We start from the raw sequence: 17,100 nt of genomic DNA on the forward strand, positions 1-17,100 counted from the left end.
TCCTTCCAAGGAGTAAGCATCTTTTAATTTCATGGCTGCAGTCACCATCTGCACTGATTTTGGAGCCCAGAAAAATAAAGTCTGACACTGTTTCCCCATCTATTTCCCATGAAGTGATGGGACCGGATGCCATGATCTTCGTTTTCTGAATGTTGAGCTTTAAGCCAACTTTTTCACTCTCCTCTTTCACTTTCATCAAGAGGCTTTTTAGTTCCTCTTCACTTTCTGCCATAAGGGTGGTGTCATCTGCATATCTGAGGTTATTGATATTTCTTCCGGCAATCTTGATTCCAGCTTGTGTTTCTTCCAGTCTTGTGTTTCTCATGATGTACTCTGCATATAAGTTAGAGTATCATAATCTATAATCATTATGCTGTACCTTAGATACCCAGAATTATGGAATTCAAGTGGATAAATTGTATGTGAATTTTATTTCAATTGAGATATTTTTAAGAAAGATTTTATATGTGTGTTGCTCACACATATATCCACTCTATAATGCACACATGTAATGCATTACTGTAGAATAGCTTCTTTTCACGTGTGTCGTGTTCTCCCTCTCCACTTGCCCCCTGACAGTTGGACACCACATGCCTTTCATTGGGTATCAGTACAGGGTTTCTGTGACATGTTTGCTTAGTAGACCTGGCCTGATTTATATGTTTGCTGGCAGAAATTTAGGCTAATGGAGTTTGATTGATTTGTAAGGCTCTTCAGCAATGAGTAAATCCTTTGTTGTCAGTCCCAGTTGCACAAGTTACATTTCAGTAACCTCTCCAAAAACTGGGTACCTCGTGCTAGAACAGTGTTCCAGTTTTGAAAATGTATTTTAATAACTTAGTGGCCTTTTACTCAGTAAAATAGTAACTCTAAGCTTCTTTTCTCCTTAGTAAAATGAATGATAATTATATCTGCCTCTGGAGAAGTTCAGAATAAAATCAGTTCCTATCAAATGTATAGCAAGTGATTTGTGATACACCAGTGAAAAGGACCATGGTGGCTGATCAAACAGTGTAAGATCTGTTGTAGTATAGTGTATTTTGAAACTTACAACACTGTATCATTAAAGGGAGAACCAGAAGAATGATTAGCGTAGTGTGTTTTTTGAAGAAGTTGTGTGTCAGGTCATGGGGTGAGGCAGAAATGGAGTAGCTTGTGATGAGCGGTAGGCAGCACTGTCACATGTGGCAGTGAAGTGTCTTTCAGTGGTTGTCCTACAAAAGCCCAAGCCTCTGATGTGCCAGTGAAGTCTGCCGTGGACAGTGCTTCATCATCAGTACCAGCAGAAGAGTCACCCTTGAATGGGGCATTGGTCCAAGTACTTAAGACTGTGCCAGCCAGGATTTGCACATTACAAAAAAGATATTCTTGCCCTCTGTCCTCAGTGCTGTTAAGGGAGGATGTTTATGTGCAGACAGCCCTTATTTCCTCCTGTGGAAGGAAGGTGGTGGTTTCCCAGAAGGGTGACCTCTTGAAATTCACTCCCAGCACTGCTGCTCAGCAGCACAGCCAGTCCTGTGCTGAGTCTTTGAACAAATAAAACAGAAGTTTCCTAATAGAAACCGTACAATAGGAATTAATATTTTTTAAGTTGTATTTTATGTTTTAACCACTAAATCATTGAGTGCCAGGCCCAGACAGCCCCACTGTGTGGCCTTGTTGAGTTCACCTTGTTGCTATAACTTAAAGTATCAAGCCTCTGGACACAGTCAGAAGGCCTAATTGGCTTTTTTGATGTGGGTATCAGTAACTTTGTGAATGAGACTATATATGGAAGACTGTGGTTCTTTCCTATTGCCTATAGAATAGTAACTGTTACCACAGCAAAGCAACAGGAAGATTCCCAGGAGGTCCAGCGGGTAGTACTTGGTGCTGTCACTGCCAGGGCCCTGAGTTTGATTCCTGGTCGAGGAACAAAGATCGCACAAGTTGCCTGGCATGGCCAAAAAAGCAAACAGAAAACTCCCCAAACAAAAGCAGTGCAGCAGAGCCAAGGCAGACTCCACATCTAAGTCAGTTTAGTTCAGTCACTCAGTCGTGTCCGACTCTTGGTGACCCTGTGGGCTTCAGCACGCTAGGCTTCCCTGTCCATCACCAACTCCTGGAGCCTACTCAAACTTGTGTCCATCATGTTGGTGATGCCATTCAACCTTCTCATCCTCTGTCGTCCCCTTCTCCTCCCGCCTTCAATCTTTCTCAGCATCAGGATCTTTTCAAATGAGTTAGTTCTTCTCATCAGGTGGCCAAAGTATTGGAGTTTCAGCTTCAGCATCAGTCGTCCCAATGAACATTCAGGACCGATTTCCTTTAGGACGGACAGATTGGATCTCCTTGCAGTCCAAGGGACTCTGAAGAGTCTTCTCCAACATCACAGTTCAAAAGCATCAATTCTTTGGCGCTCAGCTTTCTTTATAGTCCAACTCTCACATCCATACATGACTACTGGAAAAACCATAGCCTTGACTAAGCAGACCTTTGTTGGTTTTTAATATGCTGTCTAGGTTGATCATAGCTTTTCTTCCAAAGAGCAAGCGTCTTTTAAAAATTTCATGGCTGCAGTCACCGTCTGCAGTGATTTTGGAGCCTCCCAAAAATAAAGTCTCTTCGCTGCTTCCATTGCTTTCCCATCTATTTGCCATGAAGTGATGGGACCAGATGCCATGATCTTAGTTTTCTGAATGTTGAGTTTTAAGCCAGCTTTTTCACTCTGCTCTTTCACTTTCATGATGAGGCTCTTTAGTTCATTTTCTGCCATAAGGCGGTGTGCAGTGTTGTCTGCATATCTGAGGTTATTGATACTTTCCTCGGCAATCTTGATTACACCTTGTGCTTCATCCAGCCCGGTGTTTCTCATGATGTACTCTGCATATAAGTTAAATAAGCAGGGTGACAATATATAACCTTGGCGTACTCCTTTCCTAATTTGGAAACAGTCTGTTGTTCCATGTCCAGTTCTGACTGTTGCTTCCTGACCTGCATCCAGATTTCTCAGGAGGCAGGTCAGGTGGTCTGGTATTCCCATCTCTTTAAAAATTTTCTACAGTTTGTTGTGATCCACACAGTCAAAGGCTTTGGCATAGTCAACAAAGCAGAAGTATTTGTTTTTCTGGAACTCTCTTGCTTTTTCCGTGATCCAGTGGATGTTGGCAATTTGATCTCTGGTTCCTCTTCCTTTTCTAAGTCCAATTTGAACATCTGAAAGTTCATGGTTCACATACTGTTCAAGCCTGGCTTGGAGAATTTTGAGCATTACTTTGATAGTGTGTGAGATGAGTGCAATTGTGCAGTAGTTTGAACATTCTTTGGCATTGCCGTTCTTTGGGATTGGAATGAAAACTGACCTTTTTCAGTCCTGTGGCCACTGCTGAGTTTTCCAAATTTGCTGGCGTATTGAGTGCAGCACTTTCACAGCATCATCTTTCAGGATTTGGAAGAGCTCAACTGGAATTCCATCACCTCCACTAGCTTTGTTCATAGTGATGCTTCCTAAGGCCCACTTGACTTTGCATTCCAGGATGTCTGGCTCTAGGTGAGTGATCACACCATCTTGGTTATCTGGGTCATGAAGATCTTTTTTGTATAGTTCTTCTGTGTATTCTTGGCCACCTCTTCTTAATATCTTCATGTAAGTCAAGGTTACCTTAATTTGTCATTGTTGTGGTTGATGTTGAGAGGTTGCAGCAACCACTGATACTGCCGTAGTTCCCATCCTGGGAATTTTCGAGCCCTTCAAAATCACAGGGCAGGACTGGGCCCAATATACTTGGTACACTGTCCCCTGTGAATAGTAATCTCTAACAGCAGGTATCTTTGCTGTGGTGCTACTTGGCTTTCTGATGGCATTTTACAGGGCTGTTTTCAGATGTGAAGGATCCAACTGCTATACAGTGGTGGTAGGAAGTATGTACTTAAAATTGGGGGCTTTTGTTTTTCCAGACTTTTATAAACTTTTTATTTTGTTTTGGGGTATAGCCTATTAACAAAGTACTTTTGGGTGAACAGTGAAGGGACTCAGCTATACATATACATGTATTCATTCTCCCCCAAGCCCCCTCCCATCCAGGCTGGCACATAACGTTGAGCATAGTTCTGTGTGCCATGCAATAGGTCCCTGTTGGTTTTCCATTCTAAATATAGCAGTGTGTACATGACCTTCCCCAAATCCCTAACTATTCCTCCCCACCCCCACCCCCCCAGCAACCGTAAAGTTCCTTTTCTAAGTCTGTGAGTCTCTGTTTTTTTTAAGTAAGTTCATTTGTATCATTTCTTTTTCTATTCCCCATATAAGGCATGTCATATGATATTTCTCCTTCTGTCTCACTTCACTCAGTATGATACACTCTAGGTCCATCTATGATGTGGCAAGTGGCATTATTCTTTTTAATGGCTGAGTGATATGCCATTGTATATATGTAGCACATCTTTATCCATTCCTCTGTTGATGGACATTAAAGTTGCTTCCATGTCTTGGCTATTATAATCAGTGTTTATTTTAGCATATTTTGTCAGGGAGGTTCAAGGACAGGAAGGTAAGGTGGTAAAAAATATCAAGGAGAATCAGGACTGGATTTTGTGAAGGTAGGTCACTGGTGACTTTTGAGAAAGTTTCAGTAGAAGTTTGGGCAGAATGCACATTGGTAGAATTTAAGCAAGTGAATGGGTATGAAGCAACTGAAAATACATACCTTTTCTTTGAAACAGACCAGAGAGAGGAAGGTTAATAGAGGAAAGCATGGATGTGGGGAGATTTCTTGTTTTAAAATAGGCACCCTGCACTTTATGGTGGACTGGAAGGAACCAGTAGACAGGAGAGATGAAGGGGGTGTGTGGGATACCCTAGGTGGCAATACTCTATAAATTGAAAGGTGCTGGAGGCCGTAAGGTTAGGCCTGGGCAGGAGAGACCTTAGTAGGAGTAACTTGCTCACTGCATTCCTCCGTCTTATGCCAGACCCTGTGAGAGATGTAGAGATTTCCCATAACTCCTCTAAAGAAATATACACTCACTTGCATGCTATTACAGGTGACTTAAATAGATATCTTACAGCTGATTGTTACTGGAAAAACAAACCTCTACTCAAAATTTTTAAGAATTATATCTGAAACAATTCAGAGTCTAGAAAATAACACATCTGGCAGAGAGACTGCAGAGAGAGCTCAATATGATTTTCCTTCTCAAGCTGGCAAGCCATCTACTTGAAAAGATGCTGGATTATAACAACATGGAAAGGAAAGATACTAGAGTAAAAAAAAATTCCTGGGTCATTTCAGGAAAAAAAGTAGTGAGTTTCATTTTCTGATGTTTGTACTCTTCACATCTTGTCAACAACTTCTGGTTGTGTTGCCAGACTCCCAGCATCCCAGAAATCACCTTGTAATTAAAGGCTTTCATTTTCATTTTGTCCCATAATCACTTGTGATTTCTTTATCATCAGTAGAAGCTGAATGGTTTTATATTTTTCCTGGGCAGAATATTCCCTAAGGGAAATATTCAAGAGCCTTTTTGGTCGCTCCCTGGAATTTTTATTTTGTGTGTCCTTAACTGTATTTGATTTACAGGAATTACTTCTTAAAAATTGAGTACTTTCTAGGAAGGATACTATTCAAAGATGGCAGTCTTTTTTAATAATTTAGGGAATTACAGATACATTTTGTTTGCATCCTATAAGGTCCTGATTGCTGGACTTTGGGCATACACCAATACCAAGATAGGCCTAGGAGGTAAAATTGTGACATGAATTTGAGAACATAAGAAAAAAAACAGAAAATGATTTGTGAATCCTATCAAGATGTTAGCAGTCAGACTGAACATAGAGGAAAGAGTTTTTAAAAAAGGTAAATTAGCGTCTGTGCCCTGGATTATTTCATAGGAGACTGAAAATGAAGTAGTCTGTCTCTCCTTTTTCATTGAAAAAATGTTTTGTTTTTGGATTTTCTTAATACGTATCCCACACCCCCCTTCATCACTCCTGTCTATTGGCTCCTTCTTTGAGTCTACCATAAAGTGCAGGGTGCCTATTTTAAAACAAGGAACCTCCCCACGTCCGTGCTTTCCTCTACTAACCTTCTTCTCTCTGGTCTGTTTCAAAGAAAAGGTATACATTTCCACTTGCTTCATACCCTTCACTTGCTTAAATTCTACTACATGTCCACTCAAGTATGGAGCCACATAGGGCTGTGAAGAAATAGAAGCTATTTCCTTTGCTCTGAGGTGATTTGCAGTCTGGTTGGAAGACAAAACACAAGTGAATCAAGTAGGAATCAAAAACAAAAATGGAGGGATATAAGGAGCTGAATGGGTGTCAGAAGTGCTGCTGCTGCTGCTGCTAAGTCGCGTCAGTCGTGTCCGACTCTGCAACCCCACAGACAGCAGCCCAACAGGCTCCTCTGTCCCTGAGTTATAGTTTAAAGGGCTAGTCTCTATACAGTACTGTTTTCATTGTGTGGTCCTATGTTTTAAAGAATTGTATTGAACACATTTCCCTTTTATGTATATGCTGGTTATTATGCTTGCATTAGGAGTATTATCCCTAATCCTTATTTTGCTTTTTCACAGAAAATAAGTCTTTAACTATTACTAGATAATATTGTGAGTTGGTTAAAACTTCATAATATATATGTATATTCTTAGCCAGCCACATATTCATTGCACTACACCACATGTTCTCAGAACTCACAAATGAGCGACAGCAGCGTCAGCCCTTCGCATTACAGAACCTTATGAGTTTATGTGCATTAAATTTTAAAGCTAAATTTCCTATGTTTTCCAGACTAAAAAAAATAGTTTCTGATGTTTACTTCATGTATGTACCCCAATGGATTGTGTCACCCACTCCAGTTTGAGAAACGTTCCCTTGAGACAGTATGGTTTTGTCAGTGAATGTATTGTTGAGGATTAGTTTGACTATAGATAATGGGGACCTGAAAAATACTACCTTAAACAAGACAGTTATTTTTCATTCACATAAAAGAAGTATGGAAGTAGGCAGTCTTGGGCTGAGACGGTGGCTCCCAAGATATCTGGGATCTAGGTGCTTTCCATCCTTTATTCCTTCAACTCCAGGGTGTGGCACTCATATTCTAGGATGACTGTTTAGAAAGCAGCCGTGACTCCAGCTTTAAGCAGCAGGAAGGAGGAAGGAGATGAAGAAGGGCAGGGACTTCCAACTTTAAGGAAGATTTTCTGGAAGTCCCACAGAATACTGCTGATTACATCTCAGGGGCTAGAAGTTTGTACCTGGCTGTATCTAGTCTAAGGGAAACTAAGAAATGTCTTTTAGCTGGGCAGCAAAGTGCACAATTAAAAATTGGAGTGCTGTTCTAAGAGGTAATGGTGAGAGTTCGGGTTGACCTCTAGGCTGTAGCAAGTGGAGGTAGGGAGTCTTCATGCTTTTCCTTTTTTTGGTAACAGCTTTGGTAATATCCACACACATTATAATTCACCCATTAAAAGTTTACAATTCAGTTGTATATAGAATATTCGAGTTACATAACCATCTGAGAATCATTTTGGAAAATTTTATCACCTTATAAAAAACCTCACTATTCTTTTGGTAGTCATTCCCTATTCCTCCCTCCTCTAGTTCCCTTCCCCTGGAAGTCACGAGTCTACTCTCTCTGCATTTGCCCGTTCTGGACATTTCATATAAATGGAATGACACAACATGTGTTTCTTTGTAACTAGCTTCTTTCACAAATTGTAATGTTTTCAGGTTCATCCATGTTGTAGCATGTATTAGTATCCCCCCACTTCATTGTTGAATAATATTCCATTGTGTAGATAAATCACATTTTGTACATTCATCAGTTGTTAGATGTTTGGTTTGTTTCTACTTTTTGATGGTAATGAATAATGCTGCTGTGAACATTCATGTAAATTTTTTGTGTGAATACATTTTTATTTCTCTTGGAGTTATGAGTAGAATTGCTGGGTCATAGATATAGCCAGATCCTTCGCCCAGTTTTAAATCGGATTGTCTGTCTAGTTATTATTGAGTTGTAGGAGTTCTTTACATGTTGTGGGTCCACATCAACCTTGACTGCAACGAGAGATCCCAAGTCAGACCACCAACCTAAGGTGCTTTTTTCTTATTCAGTTGTAGGAGTTCTTTATATATTCTGGATATAGGTCCCATATCATTTTCTCCTATTCTGTGGATTATCTTCTCATTTTCTTGATGCTATCCCTTGAACCACAAAAGCTTTAAAATTTTTTATGAAGTCCAATTTATCTTTCTTCTTTGTTTCTTGATATTTGTGAATACACTGTTCACAATACATTGTGAGAAATGTATTTTTTAACCAAAAGATGGAAGCAACCCAAGCGTCTGTTTGCAGATAGATGGATAAATAAGATGTGGTATATATCAGTACATACAATGGAATATTATTCAATCTAAAAAGAAAGGAAATTCTGATACATGCTACAAAGAGAGGAAACCTCCTAGACATGCTGAGTGCAATAAACCAGTCACAAAATGACAAATACTGTATGATTCCACTTACATGAGGTAGTTAGAGCAGTAAAATTCATAGAGGTAGACAGTGGAATGGTGGTTGCCAACAGTGGAAGTAGGGGAGATGGGGTGATAATTGTGTAATGAATATAGAATTTCAGTTTTAGAAGGTGAAAAAAGTTCTGGAAATGGATGATGGTGATAATTGTACAACAGTGTTGAATATATGTAATGCCACTAAAGTATTTACTTAGAAATTGTTTAAATGGCAAGTTTTCTGTGTATTTTACTGCATTTTAAAAAATATCTTGTAGTTTTAGCTCTTACATTTGGGTCTGTAATCCATTGTGAGTTAATTTTGTATATGATGTGAGGTAGTGTTCTAACTTCCTTCTTTTGCATGTTATCTGTTCAGTTGTCTCAGCGCCATTTGTTGAAAAGGCTGTTTTTTCTCCATTGGATTGTCTTGGCATCCTCTTTGAAAATTTACTTGACCCTAAATGGGAGGGCTTATTTTTGGATTCTCAAATCTACTCTATTGATCTATGTTAGTTGCTCAGTCGTGTCTCTTTGGGATCCCATGGACTCTAGCTTGCCAGACTCCTCCATCCATGGAATTCTCTAGGCAAGAATACTGGAGTGGGTAGTCATTCCCTCCTCCAGAGGATCTTCCGTCCCAGGGATCGAACCCAGGTCTCCTGCATTGCAGGTGCTCTTTACTGTCTGAGCCACCAGGGAATTGTTTATTGTTTATATCTTTATAACAGTGCAATACTGCCTTGATTACTGTACCTTAAATAGTAAGTTTTGACATCAGGAAGTGTGAGTCCTTTAACTTTGCTGAGTCCTTTAACTTTACTCTTCATTTTCAAAATTGCTTTGGCTGTTCTGAGTCCGTTGAATTTCCTTTTGCATTTTCTGATCAGTTGTCAGTTTCTGCAAAGAAGCTGGCTCAGATTTTGATAGATCGTAAGAGTCTGTAGATTGATTTGGAGGGTATTGCCATTTAACAGTATTGGCCTTTAGTCCTTAAACATGAATGTCTTCCCATTTAGATCTTTTATTTCTCTCTATATTTTTTAAAGTTTTTAGAGTATGCTTCATGCTTTTTTGTTACTTATTCATATTTTATTCTTTTTGATGCTGTTGTAAGTGAAATTGCTTTCTTAATTTCAGTTTCAGGTTGTTCATTACTAGGGTATAGAAATACAATTGATTTTATATGTTAATCTTATATCCTGTAAATTGCTGAATTTATTATTTCTAATAGCTCTTTATAATTTTACTTCTTTTCCAGTCTGGATGTCTTTTATGTTGTCTTCTGCCTAATTGCCACAACCCCCTTAGAAGTGGCAAGAGTGGACTTTCTTGTTTTGTTCCTGTTCTTAAGGAAACCTTTCAATATTTTCACCATCAAGTATAATGTTAGTTACGGGGTTTTAGTATGACTTTTTGATGCCACGTGGAAAGGTGTTACTAGCATTTTATCTTATATTTTTCGTGTGCTAATAGAGTCTTGTGCCCCGTGGGCAGAAAGTATGTGCTATAGATTAAAGCTATCATGGATTCTCATGCATTTAGACAACACTTTTGTTTTGTTTCAGCAATGGCTGCCATCCGGAAGAAACTGGTGATTGTTGGAGATGGAGCCTGTGGCAAGACTTGCTTGCTCATTGTCTTTAGCAAGGACCAGTTCCCAGAGGTGTATGTCCCTACGGTGTTTGAGAACTATGTGGCAGATATTGAAGTGGATGGAAAGCAGGTGAGTATACTTTTCAGAATAACTGCTACTGTTTTTTATGTTAGGCTATTCATAGAGCCTTGAGAGAATTAGGTCTCTTTGTCTCTTCAGTACACAACAACAAAAAGTTAAAATGAGAAATCTGTTCTTGCCTTTTCAGTTCAGTTCAGTCGCTCAGTTGTGTCTGACTATTTGCAACCCTGTGGACTGCAGCACGCCAGGCTTCCCTGTCCATCACCAACTCCTGGAGTTTACTCAAACTCATTTCCGTTGAGTTGGTGATGCCATTCAACCATCTCATCCTCTGTCATCCCCTTCTGCTGCCTTCAGTCCCTCCCAGCATCAGGGTCTTTTCAAATGAGTCCGTTCTTTGCATCAGGTGGCCAAAGTATTGAAGTTTCAGCTTCAGCATCAGTCCTCCCAATGAATATTCAGGACTAATTTCCTTTAGGATGGACAGGTTGGATCTCCTTGCAGTCCAAGGGACTCTCAAGAGTCTTCTCCAACACCACAGTTCAAAAGCATCAATTCTTTGGCACTCAGCTTTCTTTACAGTCCAACTCTCACATCCATACATGACTACTGGAAAAACCATAGCTTTGACTAGACGAACCTTTGTTGATTTTTAATATTCTGTCTAGGTTAGTCATAGCTTTTCTTCCAAGGACTAAGCTTCTTTTAATTTCATGGCTGTAGTTGCCATCTGCATTGATTTTGGAGCCCCCAAAAAGAAAGTCTCGCTCTTTCTGTTGTTTCCCCATCTATTTGCCATGAAGTGATGGGACTGGATGCCATGATTTTAGTTTTCCGAATGTTGAGCTTCAAGGCAGTTTTTTCACTCTCCTCTTTCACTTTCATGACGAGGCTCTTTAGTTCTTCACTTTCTGCCATAAGGTGGTGTCATCTGCATATCTGTTATTGATATTTTCCCCAGCAGTCTTGATTCCACCTTGTGCTTCTTCCAGCCCAGCGTTTCTCATGATGTACTCTGCATATAAGTTAAATAAGCAGGGTGACGATATACAGCCGTGACATACTCCTTTCCCTATTAGGAACCAATCTGTTGTTCAGGTCCAGTTCTAACTGTTGCTTTCTGACCTGCATGCAGATTTCTCAGCAGGCAGGTCTGGTGGTCCCATCTCATTAAAAATTTTCAACAGTTTGTTGTGATCCATACAGTCAAAGGCTTTGGTATAGTCAGTAAAGCAGAAGTAGATGTTTTCCTGGAACTCTCTTGCTTAGTCCAATTTTATTCATTTTAAATTATTATCATCTAGATTATGTCCACATTCATGCGTATTTCACATGAGGAAGCCTTAGAATATTTGTTCTTTCCAGCTTTTTTTATATTTGAAATTTAGTTTGTTGCCAAATGGTTAATACTAAAATGAACCTTTGTATGGATGGTTCTGTCATAGTATTTCATTAAGTGCTGAAGTTTGAGATTACTAGGTCAATGTGTTCTTGCTGATTATGCTTCTCAAAGGGTTGTACGGCTCTGTACCAGCAACAGTGTGACATTTAAACAACATGCTCACATTTAGGTTTTGGGTTTTTTTTTTTTTTTTTTTTTAATGTCTTTTGACTTTAACATAAACAGGCTGCTGCATTTGCTTCAGTTACTTGTCACTGGCAGTGAGGACAGTGTTTCCTCCTGTCTGCCCTGAAAGCCCACCAGCAAGACTGGAGCAAAACTGCTGAAATTAGAATTGTCTCTCCCTCTTCTCCTCCCTTTTGTTGTCAAAATAATATCCAGGTCCCTGTCCATCTTTTGAAGAGAAATGAAATTCTCATTGCAAATGGGTCAGCTGAAAAGAAAAGTAGAACAACGGGCTATTTTCCAACACAGTCCTCTTAGGCATTCAGTCACATGTCTCATGGTGCTAGCACCTAATTTATTGGCTTCCACAATTCTGTCTTCTTTCTTCCTTCTCCTATTCTTGCTTTCCTGCTGTCCCTTTCTGTCCTAGTACTACCTAACCTCGTTTTGTGGGACTGTGTGTGGAAAGCACATTAGGCCAGCTGCTTCGAATTCTAGGGTTCGTCATTACAGGATGCCTTGATACTTCTATGACCATGAGTAAGCTGTCTAATCTTGGAGCCACTTTGATTTGTAAAGTGGTTTAAGCCATTTTACGGTTGACAGCAAGGGTCTGTGAAGTGACTGAAGGCATTTGGAAGCACCAAAGCACTTGACATATTGGACTGGACAAGAACATATTCAACACCCCCTATTATAGTGTCCCCAGTAGCCGTGTGGGCCACAGTGGCTGCTCTCAGGCCATCAGGAGCCCCATGGCGCCCTTCTGGTCACGAATGGATGAAAAAAACCACAATGAATTCGTGCCTAAGAGAACTTTGTCTGGGTCCTATACCCTGCAGGTAGCCCATAAGTGTTGCCAATTCAACTTTCAGTCAGTTCTCTGAGTGGATGCTTGGGTACAGGTTTCTGTGGGCTTCATAGGAAGATTGGTTTTGTGTAGAGACAGGGCCCAATTCTGACAAGCTGGTGAAAATTTGGGCCTGCTGTCACATACCAGACCTCTCACCCAATTTAGATAGCCCCGCCCCGGGCGCCCCCCCCCGCCCCCCCCCCCCCCCACACACATACACAGAAAGACCCAGTGGCTTGAAGGAAACAAACAGGTTTAGGTTGGTGTTTTCATAGCACATTTCTCAAAAGGTGTACTGAATGTATATTGTTTATAAGTTTATATTGTGTATATTGTTTATATGTTTATCTTGTCATTTAGAGAATGACAGCTGTTGGTTGCTATGTGTCTGCAGTCAGAAGTTGGGAAAGTCTTTTCCACTTGTGGCAGTATATGTTTGGGGGGTACTATTGGCTCTTCTGTCCTCTTGGAAGCATCATCTTTGCCTTGGGGTCTTGGAATGACCAGGATCTTTTTACCCTTAAGAAGTATAGGGATTTTGACTTACAAACCTTGAGGAATGATCAGTGAATATCTTTCTTGCTGTGCCTGACCCTGGCAAAATGAAAGCCCTTGAACCAGGGAGAGGAACCCTGAAAAAAGGGTACTCGATCTGGAAGAGGGTATCATATCCTAGCTACCTACCTCAGAGCAAGTCAGTATCCCAGGGTGAGAGAGGGCGCCTCGTGCGAATGTTCTCATAAGAGTATGCACCCACAGATCCCAGGGAGCCATCCAGGATTCTAGGTGGTTATGGGCCAGGGAATAGGTGTGCCAAAAATGGAAAGGCCCTGACATGAGACAGGCTTGGCACCCTGGAATCATTTATCAGGAGACAGAGTTAGCTCTTCTGTCTGACTGAATGCTCATGAGGTGTGGGGGTGCCAGGGGAGTGGGATTTGTGAGAGAATGAGCTGTAGCATCCTGAGGTCAGACCAGTTGTGAGGGTTGGGCATCAATATATTATGGATTCCTGTACCAAGCTGATGGTAATATGCGTGACAGAGGCACAGTGGGACTTGAAGTTGTGAGTGACACATCCTGGGGCAGAGGTTGAGGGTGGAAGAAATAATTAGCCATCAACTTTAAGGTAGGAATAATATTTAGATACTGAACACTCTGAAGGTGTTAGGAGGAGAAGGCTACTCGAGGCATTGGAGGGAGAACTCCTTGGGCCACAAGAGCTAAAAACCACTGTGACTGTAAGAAGTGACTGGGCTGAGTACAGTCCCTGACAGGCGTGGGGGTGGTGGAGTCCTGTCCAAGTCCAGGTGTCTGCCCCTCCTCCCACTGGAAAGTGAACAGGTTCCCAAGGTGAAAGGAGTACCCCCTACCTATATGATGCTTTCATTGAGACATTTTTTTTGAGCAGTAAAAGCAGAGCCATAGGCCTTTCCTGTCAGCTCAGACCTTGCCCAACACCCAGGATGGTCACTTTTCTTATCCATCAATTCAGATACAATCTTGTTTCCTCATTGGAGCAGAGTGATGAGACAAGGTAAGGAAATGGTTGAGTGAGACTGTATTAAGAAAAGTTACTTGTTCTGGTTTTTCCCTGTCTTGCCTTGTATACCTGGTGGGATGGTTCATTCACTTTCTTTCCTCTGTAGAATGTTATTTGTGTACTTATAAGCTACAAAATTACTTTTGACTTGACACTAATAAAACTGACCATTTTTGTATTTTACTATGTGGACAGTCTATCATTTGAAGGTACAGTGGTTTCACTTCTTCTGAAAGTAAGTAGTGGGATTAACCTGCACTCTTATGTTCATTTTTCCTGTCATAGGTAGAGTTGGCTTTATGGGACACAGCTGGGCAGGAAGATTATGATCGCTTGAGGCCTCTCTCCTACCCGGATACCGACGTTATACTGATGTGTTTCTCCATTGATAGCCCTGATAGTTTAGGTGAGTAGCCCTGCAGCCTGACGTTTGTCGCTGCCTGTGTGGTGGTCAGTTTTTGGTTTCTCAGGTCCTTTCTGGACATCAAGTGGCTGAAAAGCATACATGAGTTTCAGAGGAGATCATAAGTGGCCAGAGTCCTAGAGTCTCAGGACTGTAGACCCTGAGCCCTGAATCCCTTTTCAGCTTTGGTCTCCCTTGACTGCCATGTTCACCTTGTAAAGTAGGTGGGTTCCAATAGAAAGCTATTTTTTGCCCTCCTTTCTTTTTTTAAAGTGGACAGGGGTTGGGGGTGGGCATGCAGCATGCTCTGACCAGGGCATTGAACCTGTGCCCTCAGCAGTGAAAGCATGGAGTCCTAACCACTGGATATCCAGGGCATTCCCCAAAGCTATTTTCTGGACTGAGATTTGGGGAAGGCTTTTTTTGGGTGTCCACATCTTTTTTCAGTACTTAATGTTGAGCCTGCTGCCTCCCAACATCTAGACTGATGATTTGCTGATTCCTAGTGGTGTTTTTAAACCCCTGCTTTAGCCCTTTTTTATATAAAGCCCCTCAGCTAGTGGATAGAGACTTAAACCTGACATTACACTAGCTCAGTTGGTCACATGTTACAGAAGCTGCTTTCCTCCAAAGAAAAAAAAAATGTGTGAAAGATGCTGATCTCTTATTCTGCAAAACAGCACCGGGGCCTGAAACAGAACTTGCTTTCGGTTTGTACTAAAGATGATAAAACGTCTTGCTCGGTGCTGTGGTGCCCTGTTTTAACAGGGCAGTGGATGGGGCAAAGACACTGTCATTATTACCACAGATGACAGTTTGAGGGCTGGCTGGTGGCCTGGGCTGTTCCTGGGGGGTTAGGGTGGAGTGACTCTTTGTGTGTCCTTCTTGTACTCACGTAAATGACAATACTGAGGGGTGCTCTGAGACTTAGATCCGTTTGCTCAGCGTCATGCAGCCCAAGGAACCAAGTTGAGATGGAGCCTCCTGTGTGATACTTCCCAGGACTGAGACTGTGGGTACTGCCTGCCATTGTCTCACTTTGGTTCAACAGTTGTGTTTTAGTTTCGGTTTTCAAATTAATCTGGCTTCCTTTGGTGGGACTCTGCGGAGGCCCTTGAGGCTGAACTTTAGAGAGAAAATGGACACCTTCCATTGAAACACACACATGATGAACTTTGCCTAAATCCTGTAGGAATGAGGAGTGTGCACCCTTTGCCGCCTCATCCAGGGTATAATCCTTGAGGGACAAGAGTACCTTCAGAGCAAAATATTACTCTTATTCTGTCTTACTTTTTTTTTTTGAACACTGTATATCTCCTGGTCTCAAGAAATCTGCTTTTGACCTCTTGTCTGTTTACTGTGACTTGTTTTTTGCTATCCCCTCACCCAGAGAGCAGGTTCTAGGGAGGAACACAGAGGTAGAAAGCAGAGGGAGATTGAGCTCCCTCTCAGGATACACCTGGGGGTGGGGTGGGGCTGATGCTGTGCCTTCACTGGTGGTCTTGGCAGGAGTATCATAGGTAGGTAGGGCCCCTTTGCTGACCTTAGTTACCTTAGTTTTGCCAAGGGCCTTTTAAAAGTTCTCTCATTTTGGCTAGGGAGTAGCAGAGAATTCCACTGGTAGTTTGCCCCGGTAAAATGTGTCTTGGGAACTCAAAAGTTTATATCAAGAAAATGAAAAGCTAATGTCAACCAAACATTGCAGTTTGCTTTTTATGTATGGTTGGATGTTAGACCATAGCCCAGAGTCTGGGTGTAGAATAACAAGTTTGATCAGCAATCAGAATGTTGGTGTGCAGGTTTCAGCCCTGTTGCTGGCCGATCCTGTGTAAAAGGCCAAATAGTAAATAGTTTAGGCTTGTCAGCCGTGTGTTCTCTTGTTGCATTTCCTGAATTTGCCATAACTACTCAGCTATACTGTTGTAACACAAAAGCAGTCATAAAAAATATATCCATGAATGAGCTTGGCTCTGTTCCAGTAAAACTTGACTTATAAAAGTAGACTCTGGATCTAGATAAGAATTAATGGAATTCACAAGGACATCCAAAGCACTCCACTGTAAATCTGTGTAAAGTGATGTGTCCTGATATGATCAGATTACTTTGAGGGTAGGAGCAATTATAGGTGATTGCCATTACTGAATTAAAAGGTAAAAAAATTAAATTTTAAAATTATTCATGAAAAGTGAACATAAGAGAGGCAGTTCATTTTATTTTACATGTCCTGGATTCTGGAGGTGGGCAGACTATTAGAGTAATAATTTTGTATGTTTAGCAAATAATTATTGAGCACCTACTTATAGAACCTATATTCTAGATAGAGACAGAAGAGCCAAAATCTAAATCTGATAGCAGGAAAGGTTACAAATAACATTCATGGTGGTGGAAATGGAATAGGCTGTGGTAGTATGTAGTGTTAGAAGATGACCACATGCTGCTGGTCAGGAGCCTCACTGAAAAGGAGACCTCTGAGCATAGGTGAGAGAGGCCAACAAAAGACTCCCCAGATGGAAGGAAGGAGTCCAGTGTGCTGTGCTGTACAGAGAGCGAGGGTTGCAGAGCCAT

General features: G+C 41.2%; 1 protein-coding gene across 1 annotated transcript in view; it reads left to right on the plus strand.

Annotated features, from left to right (window-relative positions):
- The window catches only part of RHOA (ras homolog family member A), a 49,908-nt gene that overhangs the window by 30,093 nt on the left and 2,715 nt on the right, over nt 1–17,100 (plus strand). Inside the window, 2 exon segments of the mRNA NM_176645.3 lie at nt 10,060–10,217; nt 14,418–14,538. Coding sequence (NP_788818.1) covers nt 10,062–10,217; nt 14,418–14,538 — 277 coding nt within the window. The 5' untranslated portion in view covers nt 10,060–10,061.

Source organism: Bos taurus, chromosome 22, assembly GCF_002263795.3.
Source record: "Bos taurus isolate L1 Dominette 01449 registration number 42190680 breed Hereford chromosome 22, ARS-UCD2.0, whole genome shotgun sequence".
In the NCBI taxonomy this organism is placed as follows: Eukaryota; Metazoa; Chordata; class Mammalia; order Artiodactyla; family Bovidae; genus Bos; species Bos taurus.